The 10,494-nt window shown below is 32.1% G+C and overlaps 2 protein-coding genes across 2 annotated transcripts; both read left to right on the top strand.

Moving 5' to 3' along the window:
• Positions 1-450: 450 nt before the first annotated feature.
• Positions 451-1,223, top strand: LOC117409670 (interleukin-8-like). Its single transcript, XM_034015985.3, has 3 exons — positions 451-523; positions 725-860; positions 1,136-1,223. Exons 1-3 carry the CDS (start codon positions 451-453, stop codon positions 1,221-1,223), a joined length of 297 nt encoding a protein of 98 aa, XP_033871876.3.
• A 3,603-nt stretch (positions 1,224-4,826) lies between these two features.
• Positions 4,827-6,587, top strand: LOC117408799 (interleukin-8-like). The gene is made up of 4 exons (XM_034014112.2): positions 4,827-4,945; positions 5,284-5,419; positions 5,603-5,686; positions 6,039-6,587. The coding sequence occupies exons 1-4, from the start codon at positions 4,882-4,884 to the stop codon at positions 6,049-6,051; spliced, it is 297 nt and encodes a 98-aa protein (XP_033870003.1). The 5' UTR covers positions 4,827-4,881; the 3' UTR covers positions 6,052-6,587.
• The last annotated feature ends 3,907 nt before the right edge of the window (positions 6,588-10,494 follow it).

The following is a 10,494-nucleotide window of genomic DNA, read 5'->3' as shown; positions in this document are numbered from 1 at the left end:
TTCAATAACAAAAGAAAAATACACAACATAGTTTTAGTATTGGGCGTATAATGTCTGTATGATCTTATATAAAAATCAGGCAGAAAGAATACACAATCACATATATAATCACATATACTTTCTGCCTGATTTTTTGCATCAATGCTTTACATTTAGTTTATGACACATGTTTTCTACATTCTAACTTCATTTAAATTTAAATTTAAACTAATTATTTACAAAGCTCAAACAACAACAGACACATGGATTTGTTACCAAATAACACAGGAGATGCTTCACGCATCTTGCATAATAAAAGAAAATTCCAGTTCTCATTTACTGCTGAGTCACTTCCATGCTCCTGCTACAAGTATGCCAGCTCACTAGACAGCGGCAACATCAAACTCAAGAGATCAAAGCAGAAAGCTTCAACTCAGAATCAAGTACAGTATTCAAGAAACACAGAAGCTCATGGAAACCATGAACTGCAAAATTACAGGAAGCGTTGTCATTCTCTGCCTGGCTCTTGCTGCTGTTTCTGAAGGTGAGACTTTTGTTGTAACTACAACAATAACAATAATAACAACAACAACAACAACAACAACAACAACCTCAATTTATCTTCGATTTATCTTTTAAATATGTTCTTGTTTATTATTATTATTATTATTATTATTATTATTATTATTATTATTATTATTATTATTATTATTATTATTATTAACTGACAATGTTATACCTGCAGGGGTGTCTTTGAAAAGCATTGGACTCGAGCTCCGTTGTCAGTGCATTCAAAAAGAATCCAGATTCATCCATCCCAGGCAGATCCAGAATGTAGAGCTCTTCCCCAGTGGACCGCACTGCAAGGATGCTGAAGTCATGTGAGTCTTAAGCTGAACGCCAACATTAAAGTTTCTCTTACTATAGTATTCAATAATAAAAGATGTATGAGTTACAGCTGGGTTCATGTTGTTTTTGTGACATAAAATAAATATACACCTTACAAATGAGAAAGTCACTTTGGGTGGACCAGTGACTTCCAAAGAAAATTCTAAAAAACATGTCCAGATAAGTTAATTTTGACTGTGACTGAACTGTACATTACAACATAGGTGTTACATTTTATTTTATTTATTTTTTTTTTATTTTTTTGTAGTGCTACTATGAAATCTGGTCATAAGATTTGCTTGGACCCAAATGCCCATTGGGTCAAGATAGTTATCAAAAGAATCTTGGAAAGGTAATTATTGTTCATTATTTAATTTACAGACTATATACTGTATATGCATGAATTCATATTTTACTCCAAAGTGTAAATTATACAAGCTGCAAAGTGTTTCTTTTTTTATCTTAGTCATTTACAATGTGGAGTAAACATCTTTGAAAATCACCTCAATGTCTTTACCTAGTCGGTAACACTTTATATTAAGGTGCTGCTTATTAATGTTTGTATAAATATATCAGATATGCTTAATAATTATGTTACAGAGTGTTAATAAAGCATTATAGATGGTTTATAACCATGCAATAGACATAGACGGAATTACGTTTGAACATCCCAAAGTACAATAGGTGGCTAAAAACTATTCCTGTTATAAAAACGTAATTCTGTCTATTATTATTATTATTATTATTATTATTATTATTATTATTATTATTATTATTATTATTATTATTATTATTATTAATTTCTTAGCAGATGCCCTTATCCAGGGTGACTTACAAATATTACAAGATATCACATTATTTTTACATACAATTACCCATGTATACAGTTGGGTTTTTACTGGAGCAATCTAGGTAAAGTACCTTGCTCAAGGGCACAGCAGCAGTGTCCCCCACCTGGGATTGAACCCACGACACTCCGGTTAAGAGACCAGAGCCCTAACCACTACTCCACACTGCTGCCCTTATTATTATCTATGGCTATTGCATGGTTATAAACCATATATAATATTTATTAACACTCTATAACATTGTTACTAAGCATCTATTATATATGTATAAAAGCTAGCATATACAATAGAAGAAGGAATATTTATGTATGGTTATTGTCTTTGTTGCAGCTCCCAGGCCTGAAGACTGCAGTGGAAATTTAGAGGAACAGAAAGAATCTGAAGTCACTCTCAGGGTTGACCGATTTAACCACATGCTTGTTTATCAGTGTATTTATTTATTCATGTATTTATTTGTCAATGTGCTGTGCAATATGTAATGGCTTTATTTTATCATTTTTATTTAACGTGTAGGGTAGAGCTGGACATGGAAGATTGAGGGATGGCAGTAGAGTTCAGACCAGTTTTAGTGTCTGTGTTCAGCAAAAGTTAAAACTCATGTCGGATGATTTCATCAGCTCACTGTAATAGTATAAGTAGAAACTTTACATCTGTTTGTCTGAAACTATTGCTGTCAGTGTTAGTTGTGTTTTTGTTTAAATATCATTTTTAGTAGTATTCTATAAAAAAAAAAGCTTAGGCTGGCCTTACATTATTACCATAAATATTTTTTTTTTTATAAAAATGAAGCCTTTTTTGACATATGTGGTGGAGTCGATTACATGTATTACGTTGGTTATACTCTGCCAATACATCTGTGAAAGGCACTGTCATATTTATTTTTGTAGCAAATGTTATTTTTCTGAAGTACATTTAATTTATTAACAAAAAAAAAAGTATTTTATTAATAATATTTAAAATGTGTTATTTATTTGTTGCATGATATATATTTTTTGCCTTTCTTATGTATGTAAAACATATTTTAAACTTAAACTGTCTAAAATAAAACAATTTTAGAATAATACTTTACATTCAGCAGTTTTTAAGTACAGATATATACAGTTGTTTTTTTTAACTGAATAGTGAATGTATTTATAAACCCACTCATTTATTTTTAAAGGGTTTATTTATATTGAGAGTAATTACAGCACCTGAGGGTTATGGTATATAGGAATGCACACACAGTTGCAATAAAAGGTACACATTACATTTTCCATATTTATTTAATATATAATTTGTCACAACAGTCCAATACTGACAAACTGCTGGTTAAGGACAGAATAACTAACAGTTTGGGAATCTTCAGAAACACACATATTCACTTTCTATTCAGCAAAGTTATTATAAATAAATTATAGACATTGTAATTCAGGAAAGCTATATTTTTATATGAGTGGCGCCAGTGTCACACTAAGCCATTTAGAAGTGATCTGAGTTCCTAGAAATCAATAAAACTGTATTGTGTATTTTAACAGTTCTCTGCAAACAACCAACCTCAAGAAGCTCAACTGACAGCCAAAGGAATAATGTTCCTGGAATCATGTTTAGTCAAATAGAAACCAGCTGTATTCCAGGGAACAATACTTCATTTTTATACATATACAGTCACCTCCAATTATTGGCACCCTTGATAAAGATGAGAAAAAAGACTGTAAAAAATAAATACTGAGCTATATTGTAATTTTCCAACATGTGGAATATATTTGACTAAATTTATAATTTGAGAAATGTGTAATTTTGGTTGATTCCATTGAATCATTAATGATACCTCATTTTTATACCCCAGTGAAACAGGTAGCCATGAAAGGCCACAATACAGTTCCTTAAGACTGAGATGAACTTAAAGAAGTAGAATGTTAATGCAGATTTAATTTTGTTTGACTTTATAAGAATCTTTAGGGGTGCCAATAATTCTGACACCTGTCTTTTTAAGAAATAATTTTATTACTTGTTAATAAAAAAACTTTTTCTCTGAGCAATTGTATTAGAATAAAAGAATATGGTTTTTCCCATATATTTGAGCATAAAATATAGCTCATTACCTGTGTTGTTTATTTTATACAGCCTTTTTTGCTCATCTTTATCAAGGGTGCCAATAATTTTGGAGGTGACTGTATATATATATATATGTATATATATATATATATATATATATATATATATATATATATATATATATATATATATATATATAGTATGCAATTAATATGGATACAGCAAATATATTATGAAGGTAGCAGGGTTCTTTACATAAAATTGTGAAGAAGAAAAAAACAGGAATTATTATTATTATTATTAGTAGTAGTAGTAGTCGTAGTAGTATGCTGATACTTGTTATATTTATAAATTAAGATATGATTAAATGTAAAATTAACATTTCTACCGTTCTTTATTAACATAATACTCTTATTTAAAAAGATGCCACACTGATTAATAACAAAAAAACGCGCAAGATTAATAACAAAAATAATAATAATAATAATAATAATAATAATAATAATAATAATAATAATAATAGTAGTAGTAGTCGTAGTAGTAGTCGTAGTAGTCGCAGTATGCTGATACTTGTTATATTTATAAATTAAGATATGATTAAATGTAAAATGAACATTTCTACCGTTCTTTATTAACATAATACTCTTATTTAAAAAGATGCCACACTGATTAATAACAAAAAAACGCGCAAGATTAATAACAATAATAATAATAATAATAATAATAATAATAATAGTAGTAGTAGTAGTCGTAGTAGTAGTCGTAGTAGTCGCAGTATGCTGATACTTGTTATATTTATAAATTAAGATATGATTAAATGTAAAATTAACATTTCTACCGTTCTTTATTAAAATAATACTCTTATTTAAAAAGATGCCACACTGATTAATAACAAAAAAACGCGCAAGATTAATAACAAAAAATAATAAATTAAATTGAGTGTTATTAACCAAATTGTGATGTCATTAATATTACATCACTACAGAAATTCCAGTTATGCAATCCTGATGAGTCATTTCCAAACTCTACTATAAGAACAGGTGCTCGCTGCACAGCGGCAGATCAAACTCTCAGAGCTCTGCGTGAAAAGCTTCAGCTTCTTCTTCCGGAAACGAACCAGCTCACGAAAATCATGAACTCCAAAACTGCATTGGCCGTGGTCATTCTCTGCCTGGCTGTTGCTGCTCTATCTGAAGGTAAGGCTTATGTTGTAATGGTGCTTAAACTATTTCTAAGAATGGCATTTGTGTGTCAAATTTAATTATTTTGTAAAATATAAATTTAATTTAGTAAACGTTCGTATGACATTTAATCGGAAAAAAGTAAAAAAAAAAAATATATATATATATATATATATATATATATATATATATATATATATATATATATATATATATAAAATTGAAAAGATTGAAAAGCAACTTTTAAGTCAAAGTTTGTTTATTGACAAAAAACAAACAAACAAACAAACAAACAAAAAAAAACGTTTGGTTCAGATGGTAAGGTTTATTAACTGGCAATGTTATACCTGCAGGGATGTCTTTGAAAAGCATTGGACTCGAGCTCCGTTGTCAGTGCATTAAAAAAGAATCGAGATTCATCCATCCCAGGCAGATCCAGAATGTAGAGCTCTTCCCCAGTGGACCGCACTGCAAGGATGCTGAAGTCATGTGAGTGTTTCTTAAGCTGAACGCCAACATTAAAGTTTCTCTTAATATAATATTTTAATAAAAACTGCTGTGTGCGAATATTGTGAAGTTTTTTTTTTTTTTTTTTTTTTTAATAACTAAAGCCAAAGTCAATTATTTTAATCGAAAATCTGTTTATTTATGCTTTTCTCTGTTTGTTTGCAGTGCCACTCTGAAATCCGGTGATCAGATTTGCTTGGAACCAACTGCCCAGTGGGTCAAGATAGTTATAAAGAAAATCTTGGAAAGGTAATTCTTGTTTGGTTATATTTACACTTTCACAAACCATATATTGCATATCTATTTAAAGTTAGTTTTGCGAGCCAGTATGCTACTTTGTAATGCTTCACTGTTTAATATGGGCACTGTTTGTCTCAAGAAAGGGTAACCATTGTCAAGATCACTTTAAAAACTGCACATTGTTGCATTTTCATAGCAAAGGTAATAACTGATGGTAATGTCTGTAGAAAGGTACATGTAACTCAGTAAATCAGAAACCTATTGTTACATCAGACTTCAGAGACCTGTTTCTGTTTGTATGGCTCATATACATATACAATAGCAGAATTAATGTTTGGTGTGTTTTGTGTCTTTATTGCAGCTCCCGGACCTGAAATCCTGCGGTGGAAATTTAGAAGAGCAAACCTAAAGAGAAACTGAAGTCACTCTAAGGGATGATCTTTTTAACCTCTTGTTTATTTATTAGTGTGTTTATTTATTTGTCAATGTATTTAACTAAATGTCTTTAATATAATGTTATTAGAATGAACAGTTGTCATTCAACGGATAGGGTATGGAAGGATTGTATCAGAACATTCAGGAATGGATTTAATCTACAAAAGGTAGTTTAGTTGCATGAAGTTCTGTATCCCCTTTGCTTAATACAGTGTGTTTCGGATTTTGGTTAAATTATGCTGAAAAGCAGAAGCTGATCATGCAGTATTACTCAGTGGCTTATTCTTTTTTTTTTTTTTTTTAATGTAAAACGTAAACATGATAAGTAAATTGTACCTTTTTTAAAAAAACAACCAATTGGTCAAAACAATGTGATGTAGTGTTATACGCTTGTTTAATATGTTGCATTCGTTATAAGAATGCAACCGTGTGTGGCAAACTGTCATATTTCTTTTGTTTGTGTGTCAAACTTAATTATTTTGTAACATATACATTTATTAGTTTATATATATATATATATCATATATATATATATATATATATATATATATATATATATATATATCTATATCGCTAATCTAGTTGAATTATTCAATCTGTTAAGAGTTATTGCTTATGTGTTGCCATTATGAATGTGTTTATACTTTTGTCCATGTTTTTATTTTTTTTACTCTGTGTTAAATCTAATTTTAAACATATCGTGTCTCCATCTTTTTAGTGTCTCAATAACAATTGTTAAAAATAAAAACTAATATTTGAATAATATTTGGCTTTCAAATGTCTTCTTAAGAAAAATGTATTACTGAATTATTACCAAAGGTGGTTCAAACTAGAGGCTGGAGCTAAGAGATTATAGGCCCCGTTCTACCTTTATAAAAGTTTACCATAGTAAAAGCATAACAAAGTGTAAAAAAAGCTTAGTGAAAACATTGTAAAGCATAAGTAAGCAATGTGGGCACAGAAAGGTATTTTAAAGCAAATAAAAAAACATGACAAACCATGTTTAACTATTGAAATGTATTAAATGAGGTGTCATTTAAAGAGCAGAACAGCATCCTATCTAAGTACCACCCCTTATCAAAATCATTAAATACAGTGGAAAGACCACGATAAGCAGTGATGTTTATACTGTGGAACTATGAATATCATCTCATTGAAAAGGATTTACTAGCAGGTCATAATTCATTTTGTAGGTCCCATGTCTAAACCCACATTCCATACTGAAGATCGTATCTCTAGAAATAGTATCTCAGTCCTCTTGTCCTTCTGTTGAAGATATTTTAATCCTTGAAATACAACGCTACAGGTAAAAAGCTGCTGCAGCTTCCTGATAGCTAATTGTTGTACTGTAGTTCAGCCTCCGGCTCCACATGGAAAGCCCATTGAAATTATTATTAGAAATTCTAGGCATTACTGCCGCTGGAATTATAGTCCTCCCCCCAGGCCTAATATGAACAATCTTATTAGTGTTCCCCTATACACAGCTACTCCCCCTGCAGTTGAGTTTATAAACTTGCTCCTGGCACTGCTTAATGTTCGCTCTTTATTAAATAAATCCTTTTGAATTAATGATTTTATTATTCACTATAAACTTGATTTTCTTTTTCTGGCTTAGTGTTAATGTTAACACATCTCTGATTAAAGGGGACTTTTTCGACCTGAAAATAGAAACAAGGACCAGGGGTCACAAATGGAGATTAGATAAAGGGGCATTCAGAACAGAAAATAGGAGGCACTTTTTTACACAGAGAATTGTGAGGGTCTGGAACTAACTCCCCAGTAATGTTGTTGAAGCCGACACCCTAGGATCCTTCAAGAAGCTGCTTGATGAGATTCTGGGATCAATAAACTACTAACAACCAAACGAGCAAGATGGGCCGAATGGCCTCCTCTCGTTTGTAAACTTTCTTATGTTCTTATGAAGCATCCCCCCTAGACTTTCCATTTGTCCAGAAAGCACGTTTAGCAGGACATTATTATTATTATTATTATTTATTTCTTAGCAGACGCCCTTATCCAGGGCAACTTACAATCGTAAGCAAATACATTTCAAGTATCACAGTAACAGTAATAAGTGGGTTAGCTTCTATATTTCAGAATGTTTTTATCTGTAAACAGATATTTGCTGAGGAATTTTCTTCTTTTGAATGTCTGCCTCTAAAGCTTAACAGCCAACTACCTATTCTTTTGGTAATTATTTATAGAGTAATACAGTATAGTACTGTATGACACGAGAATGTGAAATTTCAGACAAAGTAACCAATTAGAAACAATTGCTGGATATTGACATAGAAAGTTATGCGCACATGAAGGTAATTTAATGTAGAAATCAAAGTAAACGGTACGCAGGAAAGCACTGTGGTAAAAAAAGGACAGATATTCACTGAATTAATTTTAGTTATCTGAAATAACACTACAATTGTTAGTGTAGTTAAATTTCACAATTTTTCATTATTTCTTCCCAGCATGCATATTGTTTTTAAGAGGGAGGTCGGACCTAGTAAAAAAAAAAGTTTAGGTTACCAAAAACGGAAAAATAATGTACATTTCAGAGTTATAAAAAAAGGCCTTTTTCAGGGAACAAGTAATGGGTTAACAACTTACAGCTGTTCTGCAGCAATGGAAGTAAATTAAGCCTTGAAAGTTGATGCTAACAATTCCTACAGGTGTCCCAACTTTTGTTGATTACTTACAAACCCTCTGTCTGTATAAAAGCAGTGTTGGAACAGACTGTGTTACTACACCCTCTTAAGCATTATTTGGACAGTATTGTACTGCAGGAAGTAGTGTATTGCTCTTATAATGGTGAGAAAAAGGCAATTAACAAAGGAAGACAGACAGACCATTATAACCCTTAAAAGTGTAGGTCTTTTCTTTAGAGAAATTACAAAGAAAGCCAAGGTGTCAGTGAGTACAGTTTCCTACACCATCAAAAGGCACTTGGAAACTGGAGGAAACTCTGACAGGAAGAGGTCTGGCAGACCCAAAGCCACAACAGAATCAGAAGACAAGTTTCTGAGAGTCAACAGCTTGCGTGATAGGCGGCTCACAGGACAACAGCTTCAAGCAAAGCTTAACACTGGTCGAAGTAATCAAGTCTCAGTTTCAACTGTGAAGAGTAGACTTTGAGCTGCAGGTTTGACAGGTCGTGTGCAGTAAGAAAGCCATTGCTAAGATGGCAAAATAAGAAAAAGAGGCTTGCCTGGGCCATGAAGCACCGCCAGTGGACTACTGAAGACTGGAAGAAGGTCTTATGGACCGATGAATCAAAATTTGAAATCTTCGGTTCATCACACAGGGTTTTTGTACGCCGTCGAGTAGGCGAAAGGATGGTTCCTCGGTGTGTGACACCAACTGTCAAACATGGAGGAGGAAGCGTGATGGTCTGGGGCTCTTTTGCTGGATCCAGAGTTGGCGACTTGCACAGAGTGAGTGGCACCCTGAACCAAAACTGCTACCACAGCATTTTGCAGCGCCATGCAATACCCTCTGGTATACGCCTAGTTGGTCAGGGGTTCATCCTACAGCAAGATAAAGACCCAAAACATACCTCCAGGCTATGTCAGAACTACCTTAGAAGAAAAGAACAAGACGGTAGGCTTCAAATCATGGAATGGCCAGCAGAGTCTCCAGACTTAAACCCCATCGAGCTGGTTTGGGATTAACTGGACAGAAGGGTGAAAGCAAAGCAACCTCAAGTGCAACACATTTGTGGAACTTCTGCAACAGTGTTGGGAAGAACTTTCCGAACAATATTTGATTTCTATTGTAGAAAGAATGCCACGAGTGTGTTTGGCTGTTATATCTGCAAAAGGTGGCTGCTTTGATGAGTCAAAAATTTAGATTAAATTTTGTTAAACAAAACAATTCCATGATTTCTTTTTTATCTCCAATTGTTTATTTGTTCTATACTTTAATTTCAGAGTACATTGAGACATTAAACTGCGTACATTTCAATAAAAACTGGAAAAATGGAGGTGTTCTAAAACTTTTGACCGGTAGTGTATATGTGTGTGTATATATATATATATATATATATATATATATATATATATATACACTTTTTTTCAGTAATTACCATTTTATTTTATATGAGAATTGCACTTATTTTATTTTCTTTTTTATTACGACATCACGTAACTATTTCAGGCTTCAATCAGAGCTTAGGAAGATGTATTAGAGGTACTAAAATGTGGTAAAAGGGGTCTATTTAAAGCATAGTTTTGGGTGAAGAGAATAGATTTAAAAACATTACTCCACTTTTTTACCTCTTTTACCTTTAAAGTCAACAGCTTTGTTGCAAAATGTCACTTTATTTCTCTGAAACACAAAACTGGCAACAACTCAAGTTGTAATATCAGTTGCACCATTTTGAAATGTAC

This window comes from Acipenser ruthenus, chromosome 2, assembly GCF_902713425.1.
Source record: "Acipenser ruthenus chromosome 2, fAciRut3.2 maternal haplotype, whole genome shotgun sequence".
NCBI classification, from domain to species: Eukaryota; Metazoa; Chordata; class Actinopteri; order Acipenseriformes; family Acipenseridae; genus Acipenser; species Acipenser ruthenus.
Note: the sequence above shows the minus strand (reverse complement) of the source record. Positions and strands in the feature narration are given on the sequence as shown.

Bases quoted from the DNA above. Each gene is read 5' to 3' on its own strand.
- LOC117408799 (XM_034014112.2), top strand. From the start codon at position 4,882: ATGAACTCCAAAACTGCATTGGCCGTGGTCATTCTCTGCCTGGCTGTT. The intron at 4,946-5,283 runs GTAAGGCTTATG...TTATACCTGCAG, and splicing joins TGTTGCTGCTCTATCTGAAG to GGATGTCTTTGAAAAGCATT. The intron at 5,420-5,602 runs GTGAGTGTTTCT...GTTTGTTTGCAG, and splicing joins TGCAAGGATGCTGAAGTCAT to TGCCACTCTGAAATCCGGTG.
- LOC117409670 (XM_034015985.3), top strand. From the start codon at position 451: ATGGAAACCATGAACTGCAAAATTACAGGAAGCGTTGTCATTCTCTGC. The intron at 524-724 runs GTGAGACTTTTG...TTATACCTGCAG, and splicing joins TCTTGCTGCTGTTTCTGAAG to GGGTGTCTTTGAAAAGCATT. The intron at 861-1,135 runs GTGAGTCTTAAG...ATTTTTTTGTAG, and splicing joins TGCAAGGATGCTGAAGTCAT to TGCTACTATGAAATCTGGTC.